General features: G+C 49.6%; 1 protein-coding gene across 1 annotated transcript; it reads left to right on the top strand.

Annotated features, from left to right (window-relative positions):
* The first annotated feature begins 9379 nt into the window (after nt 1-9379).
* On the top strand, nt 9380-11885 carry LOC144127533 (uncharacterized). Its single transcript, XM_077660525.1, has 2 exons — nt 9380-10004; nt 10624-11885. The coding sequence occupies exon 2, from the start codon at nt 10836-10838 to the stop codon at nt 11682-11684; it is 849 nt and encodes a 282-aa protein (XP_077516651.1). The 5' UTR covers nt 9380-10004; nt 10624-10835; the 3' UTR covers nt 11685-11885.
* Nucleotides 11886-21585: the final 9700 nt, after the last annotated feature.

The raw sequence follows: 21585 nt of genomic DNA, 5'->3' as shown, positions 1-21585 counted from the left end.
ATTCACATTTGTACTAACGACTTACCTCGAAGGTTTTAGGATTGGGCCGTAATCCACGAGGAATACTAACGACCTCATTATGGACTTTGAGCCCGCGGTCGGAACGGGAAAGAAGATTACCGCGGAATACCACTTGGTGCCTTCTCGCGTGCGGTTTTTAAGCGGGGACAACACACAGAGGCAGACACTGTCCTGTTTTTGCCGTTCACGTGCCTTTCTTCTCAAGAGCTTCTTGAAAAGGTCGTTTCGCAAATTGGCAATTTGCGAACCACACACCCTCTCGGGCAGGTTCTCCTTACTTTTTCGGTTGTCTTGCATGTTTGAAATTTCATATATTTTTCTTTTTTTTCTTCGCCCAATAAGAGCTGAAGCGGGAATCTACAGAAAGCAGTTTTGTTCTAGCGCACAATTTGCCAAGCGAAGGAGATGCGCAAATTTCAGGCTGTTAGTAACTGCGTGCGGGAAAAACAAATTGAAGGACGCATTTGAGAAAGGGCGTAAAAATATCGGAGATGTAAATGAAAATTGTTTTTTTGAGGAAAGCAAACGGCGCAGTTATTGTCTCGCATATCGGTGGACAACCGAACCGCTTCATAAGGGAAGCGAGGAAGGTGGAAAAAAAATTATGCCACCGTCTGTTTAATGTGCAGCAGGGACGACGCTTACAGCTGCATGGTCAGAAGAGAAGCCACCGTTTATTGAGGGCGCGGCTTATGTAGGCACGAGCATGCGCGCACTACATACTGCACATCACTGATGCGCATCGCTGCTGCATAATCACTACACGTGTCCGATACAGTCTGGAAGACCTTGATGTAACGAGCGTTAGCTGTTTGCTGAGTGACGTCGCCAATCAATCACCAATTGGGTTGCTATTGATTTCCTACGGTAGCTCCTTTATCGGTGACGTCATCGATTGACAGTCATCTTGGGCATATCAGTGACGTCACTAATCAATCAGCAATTCGATATACTAATGACGTCACCAATCAATCAACAATTGGGTTGCTATATCGCTTTACTCTGGCGGCCGCCATCTTGACTTCCTCGGACTTAAATTTCACGCCGATGGGAGGTGGTAGCAGACCCCAAGAAATCGAGAAACGGGATGAGTACGAGATAGCGCTCTTAAAAGAGAAAGTGGCGCCCTAGTGGACGGCTCCGGAATAATTTCGACCACCTGGGGATCTTTTAACGCGCACTGACATCAACGCGGGCGCCTTTGCGTTTCGTCTAAATCGAAACGCGGCCGCCGCGGCCAGGTGCGAACCCGGGAACTCCGAATCAGTAGCTGTGCGCCCTAACTAATGACTCACCGAGGCGGATGTGTTCATTATCATTCTTTGTTTTTTGCGCTGATTGCGACTGCGGATTCATTTAGTTATGTTCACCATGACAACTATCACAACACACTCCCGAAAGCAAAATAGTTAAATATGGCGGCAAAAATCTGAGCTGCCTTTCCTTCATATTAGGATTTATTAGTGTGTCGCGACACCATTTATTTGCTAAAGCTTTTCGGAAAAGCGCCTGCCGCTCGCTATTTTCAGAAATTGTAGCTTTCAGTACCGAGAATTCTTTTCATTTACGCGAATTCGCAGGCTCATGACTATGTTTCTTCAGTTGCTTAGTTTAAGTGTGATTATAACACATGTATCTAATCATAAATTGCCCTGTGCTTTCATAGAACTGTATGGAACGCTTCACCTTGCATAAGCAGACAAGCGCACGTTGCGCAAGGAGCTGTACATGCTGAACGCAACCGTCATATTTATACGCTTCAGCACTTTCTGTCTGGTTAACTCTCTCATTAGGGCTGCGCGTTGCTAAGCCTTACCTGCTTCAGGCAAGTCCCGTGCAATATCTCCTCCTTTCCCTAAATATTGCTTCATGAAGCGAAATGCCTGCATTTCTGTATCGTTCTGACATCTCAAACGAACACGCAGGCCGAGTACTTGGCTCATTTTTGTAATTCGTCCTCATCTCGTCGTGTACACGCCAGCAGAAACGCGATGTTTTTCTTTTTATTATTATTATTTTTACGGGAGGGGGGGGGGGGGGGGTGGCACGCTTCAAGCGTGGGATGAGCCGCTCTGCTGTGTCTCGTCGTTCCTATCCTCGTGTCCCCGTCCACTAGGCTACTAAAAAACTGTAAATGTATATTTCGCATTGATGTCATACGAGAAAGAACCCGACCGCGGCGGCTGCGTTTTTATGGAGGAAAAACGCTAAGGCGCCCGTGTGCTGTGCGATGTCAGTGCACGTTAAAGATCCCCAGGTGGTCGAAATTATTCCGGAGCCCTCCACTACGGCACCTCATTCTTCCTTTCTTCTTTCAGTCCCTCCTTTATCCCTTCCCTTACGGCGCGGTTCAGGTATCCGCCGATATATGAGACAGATACCGCGCCATTTCCTTTCCCCCCAAAACCAATTATTATTATTATTATTATTATTACGAGAAAGAGAGTTTTGTATAATTATTATGAAAATTCTCAAGCTGTATCCGCTGTGCGCGAAAGATAAATCACATTTTACGAGTATCCGAGCTTCGTAGCATGATTCCGCGCAAGGTCCTATCACTAGCAGCTTCCCTGATGGGTTTTTAAGCATTCCGTTTACTAAATTTACCTGCGTTGCTGGGAATGCGTTGAATGCCTGTCGTCATTCCGTGTTATGACTTCTGTGCCAAAAGGAAATAGGCGCACACAGCATACTGCCTTCATTACGCTTCGATTATTCTACGCACGGTCACATCTCGCCAGAATATGTAATGCGTAATAAGCAACCTAATGAGGGGGCTTCCTGTACGAATTCCTGTACGGGTATTACAGAATGCGTGGCCTCTATGAAAGCTAACGCTACGGCTTCGAGATTACGTAAGTAATGGAAGAATCAACCACTAATCTGAGCAGATACCCTGGAGAGGTAGAGATTCGAATGACAATATACTCAACTGGGGCGTTGTTCAACATTTGAGAAATAGTTTAAAGTTTCCAACTTCCCTCTTCACAAGGGAAAAAAATCCCATTTACCTTATTCAAGGCAATTTTCTTGTCATTTTCTTCGCTTCGGTGGCTCCCATTTTCCCAACAACTACGACGTGAAAGTGCCAGAAAATGTCCCAGCCTTCTTGCTTCCCTTTGGTTCCGCGTGAAGAAGCGGCAGTTGTTATGTGCTCCAGGCAAAACTGCACGTTACCGAAGTGCACGCGTTGGCTCAACAGCTTTCGACATCGGCAGATACTTAATCCCGCCAGTTTTTAGCCGACTGATGATTGGTATTAACAAATAGTTATCGTGTTATTCAGAGAACGCGGACTTAACAGCACGAAAACAATTTTTTTTTTGTTCTCTGCGCATTGCCAGCATGATTCGCACTCTTTTAAGCTGAAAAAAAAGAGATCCACAAAAAATCAAAAGGAAATGAAAAAGAGCATCAATTCTGTGTTTCCAGGAAAGCGAGCGTTTGCAACGGCAAAGCAATCACTTGCAAATAGCTCACTTTCTAGGTACCAAAACATCCAGAAGAACAGAAAGACGACCCCTACATCTTGGCTATGCATGCGTCACTTTGCAAGGCGAGCAGCATTCGACCAAAGTGCCCCGTCTTGCTATTCTGAGAATCATCTCGCCGAGCACAACGTATTATGCCCTGACGTACGCGACAGCTAACAAGGCCCTGTTTTATCAAGCAATCAATGAAAGCCAAGTGCAAGAAGGATGCTCAGACACCGGACAAGCCTGTCGCCACTGAAAAGGCCACCGGCGACCTCTCTTATCTGGGGCACGACCGGTCGTCGACGTCTATGTGCGGACTGCGTAGGACGGGGCGCGATTCTGTCTATCTTCTACGACGCGCGTACACAAGAGGGGGCAGCGAACTGAATGAATGGCCGTCGGAAACTGAATACCTTCAGCGGCCGATGTGGCAACGAGAGATGGCGTGGGACATTGCGTATCGGCTTGCGTAATGTATTAGGCGCTGCCGCTGTATTAGGCGCGCAGGCGAGCCCGAATAAAGCAGAGCGAATCCCGCGGAATTCGATAGAGTTGGCCGCCAGATAGGCTTTCCGCAGGCTCTTCGCTGCTGACGAGAGACTCGCGCACGAAGTTTTGACGGCGCAGCTGCGCGCATTCTCTCGCGCCCCTGCGACCCGCTTGCACACGCTTGTCGTCGAGGTCTCTTTTTTGCGTACAATGGGACCCGGCACGTGGCGCTGTTATCGGAGCAGCTCAAGTGGCAGCGAGCTTTGTCCCACGTGCATGTGAAATTCTGTGAAAGCCAGTTTGGAAATACCGGTGGAGTTTTGTGCCGCATGCGCCTGGGAGATTTATTTTCGTGCGTTAGGAAGAGCAGCGCGCTTTATGCCCGGTACGGCTGAGCGCTGTGCTGCGGACGAGCAAAAAAAATTGGCTGTGGTTTAGCTCTGGTTAAACCTGGAGTGACGCGAGAGCTGCATTTGCCTGGCTACGCTTAGGTTCGGCCTGAAAGTGAAGACAGAATAGTTTTGCACACGTAGTAGTCACGTAACGGCTTGAACCACGTGACGAACCATGTGGCTGGTCACGTGACCAACCGTGTGGCCAACCACGTGACCAGCCACGGAGCTCAAGGGGTGGCCACGGAGCTCAAGGGTCACTGAAAGTTCGAAGAGCTGGCGTAGTGTAGCTCTCGCTACAAAAGAAAGTTTAGTTTGGGGACATAAACGAGACGGTCTTTGTGGTTGCTCGCATTAAACTTTCTGGGAAAGAAACCTGAGCCCGCGCAGGATGGCCTCACTGCTTACATCCCGAACTTCTCAACTTCGTCGTAGTTTGGTTCGTTGGTGTTTGTTCAATGGCGCCGGTATTTTATCTAGCGCGAGAGACAACACAATACGGCAAGAAACAGCGAGAGGCAGCGCTGTATCCTATACATGCTATGGGAAAACAAAACATTCGTTTCAAAGAATAGAATGAATACTGCGTGCAGTTGTTGTGCTTTGTTTCTCACATCATAAAACGTTTTTCTAACCTGAGAAGATTTCACAGGAACCAACAGCCATAACCACGGAGATCTGTTGACTCGCTCAGTCAACAATCGTTTAACAGCGCATTGCGGTGTAAAATTCATCGGGTGCATGGCGAAACCATGTATGTTCTGAGTCTTGTAAAGCCTTTTATTGGGCTTTAAAACTTGCGCTTTTCCTTCCAGGAATTTCGCGTGCTTTTGGCATCTTTGCCAAGTGGAGCTGCAATTTCTGTTTAGCAAATAAATAATGCAGACACAAATGGCCATCATTTTAAGGTTTGAACAGAGGACAAGAAATTCGCCTGGTGTGCAGCCACAGTATCCTTGCCATGGGTGCATCCGGAGCCATCAAGCTTAGGTTGGTGACACCTTCTCACTTGTACAGAACGGGAACATCGTGAACACCTACATGGACCTAATGTTACAATGTACAGGCAGGTGTTGCCTAAAACTCCAACCAGGGCGCAGTCTACGCGCGCAGTATTTTATGATTGCAGTCCGCGTGTGAGAAAGAAAATCTGGACTAGACCACGAGCACACATACTACTCTGAAGTGTATTTCTTCGATATAATGCAATTTTTATTGCACCGTACATTTTTAACTTTCGAGGGCGGTTAGAATGACAACTTTACAGCACATAGTCACGGCGTGCAGTTGCAAGAGAGAAATGTTAGAGTTAAATAAGTATTCAACAAACGGTCATCTCAGCATCATCTTTATTTTCTACCATGATGTTGCCGAACATTTAAACTGCCCGCAACTAATATTGCGTTCATTTCCTAACCAATGGCTGTTAATTTACCGCTGTTAAAGATGAAAATGCAAGCACCACTGCGGATCTGTGATGAAGCATACAAGCATGCAGTGTCCTAGCATTTCAAATGGCAACCCTATTGTTTTGCCGGAAAGTATATACAGCCTCCCAGACTAAGTATGAACCTTTACCACAGGGCATCAAAATGGAATCGGGGGAACAATCGACCATGCAAGGCCCTTAATGCATCGTTAACTCTATATCAAAACGCGAACGTATCCCTTTCAAACCAACAAACAACCAGCAATCTTCGGCACCCAAAAACTGCTCATTATAGCGCAACAGTATGAGACTTTTTAGCTGCGTTTGCACCCCCGTTGGCTCGAATATTAAATAAGGCCGCGCATGCCATGGCTCGTGACGATACTTGCTGTTACGGCTTTATCCGTTGTTCTCAGCAACCAGCTCCCCGAAAGTTTCTTTATAAGCGTTCGAGGCTTCGTTATAACTTGCTAACTAACGCGGCTCATCAGCAAATTTTTGCTCTCGCTTCTATGGGAAGGCCTACCAGCCCCATCCTCAATTATCGCACGTAATGAAGAAAAATAGTCTCTACCGCGCACCGCTTAAAAGCCACCGGGGAAGTGCGCTCTACGTGCACGAAGCGGAGCCACGTTTGTTTGCCAACGCGCAGCCAAATTAAAGGGGGGCCTGCATTCAGCGGGTGATTAATGATGGCGGCTTTCTTTACAGCGCTACTTCCCTCATAATGCCACTTGCCATCAGGCTCAAGCGTGTGCGGTGACTTCACTAACCTTTTTCGAGGCATCAGTCTCAGCGAATCCGCTTGGTGTCGCTGAGACCACGGGCGCTTTCCCCTGACGTCGTAGCCTGTGACCCAATCTCTGGACGGGAGCCAACGAGCCGCGAGAGACAGCGTGGCGGACATGCTCCGATTACGAGGTGGGGCTGAGTGCAGGACCGCGGGTTATTTTGGTGCATGAAAAGTGTGGGAACGCAGATGTAGAGCAGGTTACCCTCCTCATCAAGGCGCACAATGCGGATGTGGTGGCGGAGGAGCGCTTTATTTTCTAATTTAACGCTGAGCTGAGAAACAACGCTCCAATGGCATCGCTCCAAGAAGATCAAAACTACGCCTGAGTTCCCAGCCGAAATGACGTCACTTGCAGGCTTCTTTTGGCGCAATTACACAATTTTTGGCTTTCTTTTGTTATATGGATACGAATAGAACACGCACCCACCGTATTACGAGATAAAGTAGAATGGCCGCTGAAGTGCTCGAAAATGAATCGTCGTGCGAACGCTGAGTCCTCTCTAGTAGCTTTGCACTTCTGTAGATTTTTAGAGGTCAGCAATACAGGACAGCAATACGTGAAAATGACTGGAAAGTGTCATTTCTCTGGAGCAGACGTAGCCTGCCTGATAATGATGGCGAAGAGATAACTCTTCCCAACGCGGTAGAGTGACGATCCTTATTTAAAGTATTAATAAATTTATTTGAGAAAGGTATTTATTATTAGTTAGTAGAAAAATGCATGACGCGCAACTTAGACGCCAACGTGGGTTCGATATCAGACGCTGGATGAAACAAAAATCCTGTTCTCGATTGACCGGAATCCAAGGCTGGCAAATACTATTACACAAGGATAGCCTAATAAAGAATGTATTTCTAGTGCCAAATTTTAATTAGATTCTGCTTCAGGCTCCGAGTGACCCCGCCTTTCCATTAAGGTCGGCCTAAATTATTTGTGACCGCCAGCGTTCACAGGCATGGGTTCAGGTTTTCCGTTTCGTTGTGCTCAGGTAATGGGTGGTGACATTTAGTCTTACCTAGGGAGCAATCCACATTTTCGACTGAGTTGTTGCTCATGTAGGCAAAAAGCAAAGCGATGCATCCGCTTTGCATTGAAGCTATTCTGAGGGCTTTGATTTCTTGTGTTTAAAGTGTCGTACATATGCATTTCTTGATATGGCCATATTTTAGACCACTTTATATTTAAAAAAGAACAACTTAAAAATCATATTCTTAATTCACTAAGCGGTTCATGAGTTATTGTACTTAGGATCGTTTCGTGAACGGGTGGTGTTTAAGCCTTCGTCATCCTGGATATCGTGATTGGCCAGCTGATGAACGCGCCTCTCGTAATAGCTGCCTTGACTATCAGCCCGTTGCACACTATGACTGGTCGGCATCCAAGAACCAGCCACTCCCATATGGATCGTTCCAACGAAGACCCAACAAGATCATTGTGAATGCGCTCCCTGAATGGTGGAAATTTTGAATATCCATATAAAGCAAGCTCACGTTTTCCCAGCAAAAGCAAGCAATGGTTTCCAGTCTGCCAAATACGTTGGGTTTGGACTTTTAGGTTTAAATGGAATAAAAAACGAAGAAAACCGCCGAATTAATTTTTTTAAACGCCATTCAAGCCCAAATGTTCAGTCCCCTGGGCACGCACGTCACAGCTATAGCTGATTATTAAGTAGCAGTTGCACTCAGTTAAAGGTTTAGGTTTAAGGGGGTTTAACGTCCCAAAGCGACTCAGGCTATGAGGAACGCCGTAGTGAAGGGCTCCGGAAATTTCGACTGCCTGGGGTTCTTTAACGTGCGCTGACATCGCACAGTACACGGTCCTCTAGAATTTCGCCTCCATCGAATTTCGACCGCCGCGGCCGGGATCGAAACCGCGTCTTTCGGATCAGCAGCCGTACGCCAAAACCGCTGAGCCACCGCGGCGGCCCGCACTCTGTTAAAGGAAAAAATATTAAAGTACGTTAACCAGGGAAATGGTGAGATGGTGGCACCGTTGGATTAAGAAGGCAAATCGTGCTTCCATATCTACAGCGCTAAAGATGAGACACAAGGAACATACACAAGCCACCCAACAGAGCGCTGACTGACAATTGAATTTTTATTGGACGGCCAGCAAGCTTTTATACTTACTGGCTACCGGAAAGGAAAGAAAGCACAAAAAACATGCATGGAAACAACTAGTGCCGGTGAAAAGGTGGCACGTGTCAAATCTCACAATCAAGATACATCATTTCTTTTTGTGAAAATGATATTGAAGGCGTGCTTATACAGGCATCCTGGAATCTTGCCAGCATATGTGCCTCCATTATTTCTCTTGTCAGAGCGTCACGATTTTTTTCCAATCATGCTGCATTCTCTGCACAGCTGAACACAGGCTTTATTATCACTTTCTTCCATTTCTTCTGTTTTGCAGGCCCTGCAATGTTTGACTACGTGGCCTGAAGTGGCCACACGTGCGACATTACCATGATGCTCTTTTAATCTTTTTTAGAGACAGCGCCTTGTCTGCCTAACGTACTTATTCCCACAGGACATGAGCAGAGAACAGACGACAAGAGGCATCAATAAAGTGCCGAAAATGAGAAACACGAAAGCACGGCATAAAACGATCGGCCAACCAAAGCTAACGAATGCGACTTGTTGGAAAAAGCCCAAAATAGCGTAGAAAGGGCGAGAGGATAAGTGTCTCTCAATTTTCCAATCTGGCTATCAGGAAAATGCCGGCTACTCGATTCGCGGAGGAGTTGAAAGAGGGACGAAGAAAGAAAACAGCTCCTCAATACAAACGCTCACACCGAGCACAAGCCTTCCCTTTCTTAAATGGGTCGCCCGATGCTAAACTGGCGTTATTTTTCCGCGTAGTCTATGGGAACAAAGAATGCCCGGCGTCCGGGTATACAAGCATCATCGAGCCCGAGACTCGCAGGGAACTAACTGCGGCGCCGGAGAGAGGATTCCTGCAGCCTATTTTTGCTCGGTCGCCGCCGCCGCTGCCGCCGGTACGCCCCACGCGTAGAGAGGCCCCGCTAAACATAGGACGCCGTGCGCAAGACGCCTACGGGACGTTGCAGCCTGGCTAGGCAAAGCTGCGCCGGTCTCCCCCGCTCCGCTCGAGTCCCAGCGGCGCAGTTTGCCGTCTTGTGTCCCACCCCTCGTGTTGGCCGCGCCTGGAAGCGTCTGCGGTGACCATCTTTGTCCTCTGGACGGAACCAACAAGTCGCCCCTGCTGCTGTGACCCCAGCCGTGTGCTTCCCTCCTTCATCTGTTTTTGCTCGTGTGGGTGCTTCGTGAAGTGCGCGTCGGCAACGCCTGTTTTGACTGTGCCTTGTTTGGGTCGGGCCGGCCGAAAACGTTGTCCCACACTGTTGCTTTTCTTACGTTCTACAAGAGCGTGAATACTACCGGTGCGTGCCAATTTTTTTACTTTCCTTCATTTGTTTTCTTCTCTCTAGCAAACTGCAGATCCCAGACCGTTGTTTATTAAAGTATAGTGAGATATGTTCCGTAGAAATTGATGTTTTAGGCCTGGCATCCGCCGGAAAGTATCTTCATGAGCTCTCGCTAATGCACGATGGATAAAACTGCGGCGATATTGATTTTCTGTGAAGTGTCACTTCAGTTAAAGGCACAACTTCAAACACTTTGTTGTTTTTGTTTACAGTCGCATTGCTTAGTTGTTTTCTTGCTTGGCGCTTCTTACGTGGACATAATGTCGCTTTGCGGACGTCGAGGTTATCATTTTGCATTGAATTCAACTCAGAAAGTTTTATCGCGGAAGCAATACTTTAAAGGTTCTGACTTAAAGGGGGGGGGGGGGGGTAGCTGGCAGCTGTTTTGCCTAGCCGCAGAAAGAATTAGTTTGCGCCCATTGTGCAGAAATGATTCGTGAATGTGTAGGAACTCCGAAGGGCTTTTTATGTGGCTTCAACTAAAAACAGCGTGAAATATGGGCCGGAACTTGCATCAAGTAGCGTAGCATGTGTTGCTAAGTTCAGCTCACAATCTCTCACCGTTTTCTTACAGGCGCTTAAAAATGTTGTCGGCGGAACAGCTTTGCACCTACCAGTTCGCTTAACAACCCTTCCTGGCTCTGGCAAGTAGCACGTGACGATCGCAAGAAAACCACTATGCTCGCCATACTGTTCGTAGTCTTTGCCCAGTGACTAGTGTCCCGCCAAGTTCCAAACGGGCTCGATTCCGGGGCCCTGCCATCGACACCGCCGGAGAAAGAAGCCATGGCTTCGTGCGACCGTGAAGAAGACGAATTCTTCGCACCATGCCTCGCTTCCTCGGACCCCAGTGTGGTGAACGCCGAAGAGTGCGAGGACCTGTACCTCAAGTCCGTGTACCGACTGGACACCTTGGACCGAGCTTGCAACGAGATGCGCTACCTTCTCCGGGACATGGAAGCCACCGAGCAGCGCCTGCGCGAGCTGCGCCAAAAACATTCCAGCCTCGCCAGGCAGATCAACAGCGCCCAGATCGACCTGGACAAGGCCGACGACAGGCAGCGAAAGTGCAATGTGGTGATCTTCGGACTCTCAGAGACCGAGATGGACCCAGAGTGGTGCTCCGAACTCGTGCTCAAAGTCGTCAACGACCACTTGAACGTTCCCTTGACTGCGGAGCAGATTGTGAGTGCCTACAGGCTCAAGTCGCCTTCGTTCCCTAGGCCCATCCTGGTCAAGCTCACGGGCGAGGCTAAGAAGTGGGAACTACTGAAGGCGAGCGGCAGACTCAAGGGAACTGGCATCGGGATCCGCGAGGACTTCTCGTACACGGTGAGGCAGCAGCGGAGGCTGCTCACCAAGAAGATGCACGAGGAGCGACGTGCCGGTCGGCGGGCCTGCCTGGAGAGCGACACGCTCAAGGTGGAAGGACGTGTGTTTGTGTGTGATAAGTACTGCGAGAACGTGGTTGAGGTGTCCGAGAACGGAGTTCGCGTCCAAGGCGTCGCTGGGGCCAAGGGTGGCGTCGCTTCCGAGCTGAAGCTGGACGCGCACTGCCTGAGCCGCGACTGGCTGGACAAGCACTCCAAGATCATATCGGAGAAGATCAGGATCCTCAACGGAAACTGCGGGTGAACTGTGCCCGCTGGAATCCCTGAAATCGCTACTATTTTATTTTGTACGCAATATATTGTGATAATGGTGACAACGGTATATATGACGAAGATAACGATAAGCTTCGCACTAGCGTTTTGCAGTGCAAGAGTGTGTTCACAACAACTGCGATATGTCCCCTTGGACCAAGGTGAAAATCTAAATAAACAACACGACTTTAAAACAAAAAAATTTGGATCTGATGAAATGCGGCAAGTATGCTTCTTAAGCTTCATTTATTGTGAGCAATGATTATCTCAGTAACTTTAAGAGAGCTGTCATCATCTGCGCTCCGCGGCTGCGCGCAATCGTAGAAAAATATTTTTATGTAGCATCACACTGCCGACCAAAAGTATTAATCGCCTATATCGACAAGTTTACCCGTTTAGTTTTTAAGGCGAAAGCCCTTAATGGCTCATACTTGCGGCCATGACCTTGTCGGTCTCAAGTCATGTCACATCGATGACTTGGTAAGGAAAAAAAATCCTTGCGCACGGCGGGATTCGAACCATCAACCTGCCGTTCCGCAGCCGTGCGTGCTAACGACTACGCTACTTCCTGCGATTTTTTTTCTTTATTGCATGGAAGAACTTCTGTAGAAAGGAGGAAACTTCAATCAGACTAGTTCGCGTCTCAAGTTGCCGGGCTGCTTAATATGAGCCCCCCATAGCCCTAACTCACCACTGCATCCCCATCAAAACATCAAAATTCAGGGAGGCACACACAAGCATCTAGGCACGGCAGCCAGCTTGGAGGTTCGTCGCGAGCAGCATATACACTCTTCACCAACGCACACTGTTCCCGAAACACAGATTTGGACGATCTTGGTGGCTCGGCATGTCTGTCCATCATACGGCTTTTCCAAAGACTGAATAGTCCCATCAACACAAACACGTCATAAGGCACAACAGAGTTTTTGTCAACAGGCAGAAATCTAATAGTGTATGGTGTAATTTCAATGTCCTTCTTAAGAGTTCGTTGTAGTATGTCCCAAAAGAACATGGCATCACGGCACAGGATGAAGCAATGATCAATTGTCTCAGGCACGTTACACAGACGACAATTCACATTCCAGGGTACAAACATCCCCTTGTCATTAAGAAATGTCTTGACAGGCAGCGTCGCTGTGTGTAGTTTGAAAAAGAACGTTTTAGCGGCTGCCTGAATGCACATCCGCCTAACACGCTTTAGAACACTGATGTCCAAAGACCCCAGATAAGGCTGCCGATACAATGGTGTAGGGAACAAAGACTCGGTGAGAGCCTGGGTCATCTGCTTTCTCGAGAGGCTATACAGGTAATCTAAAGAGAAGCGCACAGTGAGAAAATTGAAAGTGTCAGCAACCTCCTTAAGAAATCCCCATAAAGTCCCCTCACGAGCCTGCACAGTCGGTGCGAATAAGTAAGGCAAATGAAAACTAAGCCGCCTAATGAGCACAGCTACCAGAAACGGGTCGTTTGCCAATTTGAAAAAGAAAAAACGGGAAACGAGCTGATGCACGAACAGGTGAACAAGGCCCACTCCACCACCCTCTAAGGGAAGGAACAGGTTGTCACGCCTCATCGGCTCCCATTGAGAGCGCCAAACGAATGCTGCAAATATTCTATGTATTGCTTGCACCTTCCTCCTCGCACAATGCAGGACTTGAATGACATACGCGAGCTTTGCAAACAAAAAAATGTTACAGACCTGTGCCCTCGCAAACACTGAGAGTTCCCTACCCATCCAAGCCTGTGTTTGCCGCCGTAGAGTTACAGTTTGTGAATCCCAGTAGGCTGTACTGTTGCGAACTTGGTGCAGCGGAACGCCTAGGTACTCAAGAGGGCTACAGTTCCAGCATATACCACCGAACTGGCTTGGCCTAGTTCCCCAATGACCCAACCAAAAGCCTTTGAATTTCTCTAAATTAAGAGCCGCGCCTGATACATCGCAGAACTGTTTAGTCAAGTTTAGAGCCTCGAGTACACTCTTTTTGTCAGAACAAAAGAGGGCGACATCATCAGCGTAAGCTAAAACTTTAACTTCACATTGAGCCAGAGAGAAACCGCGGATAGCTGCGCTGTTAATTATACTGAGACAGAGGGGTTCCAGATATAGGGCAAACAACAATGGAGACAGTGGACATCCTTGACGAACAGATGCTTCTAGTGGTACTGGTTTCGTTAGCTCCTGATTAACAATAACCCTTGTATAGGAGTTCTTATAGCACAGCCTTATGCCTTTGAGCAAGACGTCACCAATATTTGCATACTCCAAGACCGCGAACAAGAAATCGTGCCGAACTTTATCAAACGCCTTAGCCAAGTCAACTTGAATCAGAGCTACTTGGCCTATCTCATCTGATACTGTCCTGCGAACGCATATGCGGTTCTCTTTTGGCGGTGTAAACTGTGTACAATTATTTTTAATTCTTTTTTACGGCTCACACTACTTTATGTGTGCAGGCAGGGGCTTATTATTTTTCAATCCCCAGCATTTAAGATTCACAAACGATTGCGTGCTTAACATCTTAAGCACACAACACTGACACAAGCAGGAACACCGCGCTAAAGGCTTTCGCCTCACCGCACTTTAGGTCAACAAAGTGCCCCCATGATTTTTTCTACAACATTTATAGTTTACTTCTCGAAACTTCACTTTGGCCGTTCACATAAGCGTCACTTCGGGGCTGCAAGTTGCTTTCGACCGCGTGAGCTACGTAATGTCTGTTGAAACATCAATGCACTCGAACGGTTTCACTTCTCGACCATAGAAACACGGCAACCGCGGCTTAGGGTGGTGTAATATCAATATTATTTTATGAATGTCTTTGCTATCTTCATCATACGCCATGCCTACCAGCAAATCCAACCAATATTCTATAGCGGCGTCGCTTGAGTGCTGCTACAAGATAAGAACAGAAAGAAAGCCACATACAATATTTGAACTCAAATTATCCCCGCCTGTATGTACGAAACTGAAAAACATTCACATCTGGAAAGCTCCATAGCAATTTAATTACCTCGGTCTTATGTGCGCAGCATCCTAAAACCGGTCCTACCGAAGCGGATATTTCAAACTAAAATAACTTCAGTATATGACTCCTTGCTATACCTGTAATGTTTCTTTTGGCGCAGCCAGAGACCACACAACTGTCCCTCAATACAACAGCAACAACTTTTTCACTGTGATGAAAGTTTGGCAATAATCTGGCTCAGGTTGATTTTTATTTAGTGGCTGCCTAGAGTTCCAGTTGTGTAGGACGACAAAGGAAGGAAACTTTATACTCGGATGTGTGTTTTGTGTTATATTGCAGTTCTCGACCGGGCCGGAACAATCAAGAGCTTTTCCTTACTTGTTTTTGTTTTGCTCCGCAAGCTTAGAGTGTGTACCTTTGTTTTCGTCTCGCCCCCGGGGGTGGAGAAAGCCGTATTGATGGCGGTCTTCAGCGGGGACAGCCAAACACACGTCTCTGGAGCGTGACTGGACTTGTGACGTGGACACCTCATTGATTTCGGCTACCACAGTGCTGCCGGGGCCGGGTCTTGCACAAACCTTGCGCAATGGCGGTTCTGTGTGCGGCCTTTGGACATTGTCTCTCCTAGCTCTTTCCGCTCGCCTTGATTGAGACGGGATTCGAAGGTCCTTGTACTTACAAGTGCGTCGGCTCGGTCTGGCACCACGAACGCTCGCGGCTATGAGCTGCAGAAAAGCCAACTACGCCAGAAAACGCTTGTTTATATAGAGCGCAACGGAGAAGGAACATTTTGGAAATTTTGCTTGAGGGCGAAACAAGGAACTTACACGTGCGCGGGAAACTTGAGAACTTGATTTGCTTGGGGACCAGACAGTCTCACTGGAACTACGTTTGGAATACTTAGCTGAGGATTTAGCAACTACCTTTACTCCGATTTAGCAACAACGCTCACTGCCGTGTTAATCTAAAAATAAAAACGTGTACAGGCTTGGTCGAACGCCGCCGAGGCGCGGTGAAGTTATTCGCATGGAATGTTTTTATGCCATTGCGTGAGAGAATTAAAGGAGTCGTGTTAGGTTTTGTGCATGGCCTCGCTAGACATGCCATGTGCACCAGAGGTCTCCCGGCTTCGGAGTCGTCGTGCGAGACACAAACCAAAACAGGAATCGCGCTCCAGTTCCTATTGGTTCTAGCTGCGCGTGGATGCTGTTTAACAACGGTAACAAGCCTTGTAAACTCTCTGTGCAGGGCTTAAAGAGACACTGAGGACAGCTCCGTCGAATTGTCGTTCGCAGTAAAAATTGGCTCTGTCACTCTTTCTGTGCATGTGGACGGCTGTCCGGAAGCAGACGCATTTATGTTTAAAAAATTGAATTTAAAAATTTTTTCTCCCCACTCAATTCAATCTCGTGGCATCTTTACCGAGCAGGACTGGTTGCTGCCGTTTTGAAGTCAGTAACAGCGTAGCATAGATTCTGGGATCAGCGCCCAAAACTCGGTGTAGACGCACACGGTTTTATTGCGGACACCTGGATTTCGGTTTTCAGTGCGAGAGCTCTACACCTCGTGGAACAACTTCCGATTTCGATGTGGACGAGACAATGACCTTCACTGCCTCACAAGGTAAACCGAACTTAATTGCGTGGTGGTGTGGCCCAACCTATGGTAGTATGACCACATGATCATATGACTATGACCTATGGGCACCTGACCATTGACCCTTGATCTTGACCTCGAATGACCCTTAATTGACATTTGATTTGAGGCAGTATAGACCATGCTTAACAGAGCTTTCGCTCGTATAACAAGGTTAAAGACACGTTGAAACCCAGCCATGTTTGGCCTTTTAAGAGCGTGAGCTCTTACCACGTTTCGAGATTTCGTGGGGTCTGCTACCACCCTGAGATCACAGCCCCATCTGTGGCAGAAACTAGAAAACAGCACAACTCGCGTTGAGACTTGTAGCGCAATCTACGATAGCATTGTAGAAGCAACCACCTGCCGCGTGCCAATGATGACGTCACGGCCCAATATGGTGGATAGAGGTGGAACTATGCGAGTATGACGTCAGGGGACGAAATGGCGGCTTAGTTTCCGTTTATCCCATCCAAGATGGCGGCCATTAAAATTGGTTGTGCTCTCCCATCTCTATACCCGCCTCACCCCACAACAATTATCCTATAACGGGTATAAGAGAAGTTTATTGGACACAGAGGGACAGCCGTCTCTCGCTCGTACAAGATACAGTACGGCGACTAATGTCACCTAACACGAACACACTCGCACAAGGAGCAAAACTGTCCCCCAAAAAAACAGAGTTCCAGGAGGTCCTTAAGAGCGGGGGAACACGCGGTAGGGAACAGCACACAAACATAGCACACAAACACTGCACACTAACATCGCGCACAAACATCGCGCGTATCACTTGCGCGCACCACTCAATACGGCAGATGCCGCACCGTCACACGGCCCCCGCTTGCGACTATGAAGCGAGTGCTCAACCGTCGCAGGAACTATTCTTCCTGCAGCGTCACCCTGTCTGAGCACGCCTGTTCAAACAGGCGCGCTCGGACACGTTGCAGCATCGGAAACATGGCCCGTTGGGGTCGGCCCTGTAAGTAAGCGACGCATCTCTGGCGCCACGAAACAAAAGCACCAGCACATAACAACAGCTGCACAAATGTGTCGCGCGGCCTTGTGCGCGAGTCAAACGACCGACAAAACATACGCGACATCAGTCGCCAAAAAGTGCGCCACAACGCACTCAAATAGCGCGTGTTCAAAGGTTTCCGTTCCATCGCACTGCGGACACCGCCAAGAAGGAGCGATGCCTCACGCTGCGATGTGGACTCTCGTGGGAAAGACCCTCCAGCCTCGCAGCCAGCCGAAGTCGCGGACGTCTGGTGGAAGGGAGAGAGAGAGACGGCAAGTCTCGCCACCGCACCAGCCTGCTCCGCTCAAGCTGCTCTGGGGTAGCATCCTGTATTGCAAAGAGCTCGCAAACGCGGGAGGCCTGCGTCTGGAAAACGTCAACCTCGGGCAGGGTAGCGGTGAGAGTCTCTGCCGTCCGACAAACATACCGAAAGAACCTCGGCTGCTGTTCGGCTGTAGGACGTACTAAATGACCAAAAAAGAGGCGCCGTGATGTCCCGAGAAGGTAGGCGAGAAGCCCTCTCCCCGGGTAGTCGGTGCGGTTTACCAGGTCGCGGACGCCTGGGACAGCGAGTACGCTGCACATTGCGGACAGGTTGGGCAGGCTGAACCCGCCCATGCGCGTGGGAAGGCGGAGGAGTGCGCGTGCGACGGTCTACGTCTTTCACGCCCTGAAAAAAGCGCCGCACATTGTGGCCAAGCGACGCGTGAAAGTGAGCGGCGGACAAGCAACGCGGGTGGTGTAAAAGAGCGACGCGCACACTGAAGATCTGATAACAAATGCGCGCTAGCGATGGGCGAAAACGCGCTGCCACTGCCAGGCGGTTTTCTGCGGTTGCTCTCAACTGCGTCCACGACTCGCGGGCTTTCTCCCCTGAAGAAAGGAGGACCACGCATAGCACCTTCACTGCCGAGACCCATTCCACATCACCCTAGCAGGTCTGACGCAAAAGCGCCGAAGAGCAGAGCTTTGCTTTTGAGCCTGTTCAGCAGGACGTCCGACAGCTCGCCTTAACTACCGAAAAGCCGTAAAAACGCTACGTAGCTGTCCTCGTCCCGCAGGAACAGGGACACCTCGTCAGCGTACGCGGACATCTTCACCTTATCTTGGCCCGGCAAAGGGGATCCGCGCACCGATGGACTTCATGCTATGCGGCGAAGGAGCGGGTCTAAGCACGATACAAATAACATAGGAGATAGGGAACAGCCCTGTCTTATGCCGCGCTAAATACCGAACAGGCCGCTCAATGCACCGTTAAAAAGCAGCCGAGCTGTTAGCCCGGAGTACAGCCGCTTTAAACGCTCCACAAACTCCGGCGGAAAGCCGAAAGTTCCGAGAACGCCAAAAAGGCAGCGGTGCTCAACTCGGTTGAAGACTTTCACCTGTTCGAGTGAGACGGAACAGCCCGGTATTCCCGTTCTCGAGGTGAACGTGGACATGTCACGCATTAGTGCGAGAGACGAGAACACCGAGCGACCGGGCACGTTGCGGGTCTGCGCAGGGCTTACGAGCACAGCTAAAACCTTGCTCAACCTTTTAGTCAGCAGTGACGCCACGAGCTTGTAATCTGCGTTAAGCAGAGTGATCGGGCGCCACGCCAGCGGGTCAGATGGGCACCTGCCAGGCTTCAGGGTGAGCACAACACGGCTCTCTCCAAAGGGCTCCGACCTCTCGCCATCTCTGACAAAGGCGTTCACCATCCGGAGGAGGTGTTCCTCCAGGATGGTGTAGAACTTGGCATAGAAGCTGGTGGAAATGCCGTCAGGGCCTGGAGCTGAAGCGGCGTTCATGCTCTTAACGGTGATGCACAGTTCGTCGGAGCTAACCGGGGCGCTAAGCTGTGCGCCTAGATCGCTCGGCACCTGCGGCGACAGGCCCTCAAAAACTACGTAAGGCGTCTTTGAAAAAGGCGGAGCCCCACCGTCCGGCACCAGAAACAAACAGCTGCGAAAACTGGCGCGTAAAAGCGTCAGAGATGACAGCCGCGCTGCTGCTCGTGGTACCGTCCGGCAAAATCACCTCCTCCACGCGGACCTGTCGCGTCTCGTCGAGGCTGCCTGCCCGCACCTGTCGTAGTACGGTGGGGTCAGAAACTGGTATGCCCTATACTAGCACCCGGCTTGCTGCACACGACTACTGGCGAAGTAGCGTGTGGTAGTGCGCTTTCAGTGAATTTCAATTATCGCGCATCGCGAATGTGAGCGGCGCGCCACGATGCACGGCGCGTATGCGGGCGACGGTGTTGTTTATGTCGCCCGTGATGTGCTTTTTACGCTGGCTCCCTTCGCGGACTAAAAGCGATCGCCACACTGCTTTTTTGTCATCCCAGGAGTTGGGACTGTCATAGCCTCCACCCGTGCTTCCCAGAGCCTGTTCAATAGCTACTACGTACGCTCTACCAATCTGTCAGCAGACATGGACCCACACGCCACGCGTCTTAATGTGGGGTGCCCCCGCCTATGTCCAGTACTGCTGACAGAGGTCGATGATCGCTAATGCGTGGGGTGCCCGGTGTAAACCCGAGCACATCGCATGAAACCACACAACACTCCAGTTCTCGCAGAAAGAGAAACTTATCGAGTCGGCTAGCTGACCTGCCCCGCTCCCAGGTACCATCAAAACTGTCACCGTGTAGCTTAACCCACGCGTCGGTCAAAAAAAAAACTGAATACAAATATCCCACAGAGACCGGGCCCCGGCGTAGGGTCGCCCCTGGCCTGGACCGCGAATATCTCGTACGGGATCCGAAACACAGTTAAAATCTTCGACAAGAAAACAAGGATGACAGTCTAACAGAAAAGAATCTAAAAAATCAAAGAAACTAGACGAATCGGAACGGCGGGCTGGTGCGCACACTACTACCGCTCTGACGCGACTGCCACAAAAAAAAAAAAAAAAAATCGACCGCAAGTGTGCGGCCGTCGATACCATAAATGCATGCGCCCCAGAGCGAAAAAAAGCAGTTAACAAAAACCACACCAGCACCGCAAGAGCAGAAGTTGACGAAAAAAAAGCAACACCAAATCTAAACTTAAAGCCGGTGACCTCGCGTGGGCAAAGTAGGTTTGATCCCTGCAAAAACAGGATGTCGACGCCCTGTGCTCGGGCGAAGTGCAGCACCTCTCTTCGCTTGTCCGGCGACCTAATCCCTGAATATTCGGAAAGAGGAGGTGCAATAACGCCCCGATGGAAAGGCAGGGCATCAACCTAGCAGCTGTACACATTTAGGTTGCCCCGCCATGAGCGAGTTTGGGGCAGACATTTCAGCCTGGGGCGGGGCAGTGCCATCGGAGCTACCCATGGACTCCTGCCGTGCGTGCTTCCCCGCGACTTTGCCTATGTCCATTTCGTCGCCGTGCTGCGCTCGCAAGTCCAGCGGCTGGCGGACCGACTCGCGGTGATGCGATGCACCAGTCACCGCCTCTGTAACGTCGGGCGCCGTTGAGGAGTTGGCATGTTGATGGTCGTCCTCCTGGCGGCAGGGCAGGCCATGTTCGTCCGAAGGATTGAGCGCCTGGCTGCGCGCAAGTCAGGTCCCCCGTCAGGCGCAGTACAGAGTCGCACTCGGTAGGCCCGGACAGAGCCATTAGCGGTCAATCGAATCCTTCTCGTTTCCGATTCGCCCCGAGCACCCAGCATCATTTCAACGTAACGCACATGACACTGCTTCTCTTCCAAAATACGCATTGTCCCAGTGCACATAAAGGCGCAAATAAAACGTTTAAAACGTATGCAGGCAGAAAAGAACCGGAAGACGTACTCCTATCGGTCACAGTAGTCTTTGAGCCGAACCGCGTGAATCATTTCAGATTGGGGGGGGGGGGGGGGGGGGGGGGCACGTTCGCAGTATAATCGGTAGCGCTTAGTAATTTAAATCTCCTACACGGTGAGGTACCTCGTATAAAGTACAAAGTAACATTTCAATAGGTTCTCACCAAGACTGCAGAGTCGAACCGAAGTCCCCATCCTCACTCAATCCCCAGGTTCGAAATGAACATCGCGACAACCTGCATGCATCGACACGCTGGCGGGCTTGGATGCGAAGTCTTGCAGGCTGTCCGCCTTCCTCCACGTGCTGGGCAACGAGTTGAGTAACGTCGTCGGTACAGGAACCTGGCTCCTGGGTTAGCACAGCGTGAAGCGTTCACCCCATTTCGGCCCAAGCAGGCAACAGCAAGTCGAGGTAGCACACATGACAAAATGGCCTGTTCTCCACCTGTTGGCGGGACCCTAAGCGTGAACAGTATTTCGTAGAAGTTGCTTTTTAGGGGGTT

Source organism: Amblyomma americanum, chromosome 4 (assembly GCF_052857255.1).
Source record: "Amblyomma americanum isolate KBUSLIRL-KWMA chromosome 4, ASM5285725v1, whole genome shotgun sequence".
Classification (NCBI taxonomy): domain Eukaryota; kingdom Metazoa; phylum Arthropoda; class Arachnida; order Ixodida; family Ixodidae; genus Amblyomma; species Amblyomma americanum.
The sequence above is the reverse complement of the archived record's forward strand: the minus strand, read 5'-3'. Positions and strand labels throughout refer to the sequence as shown.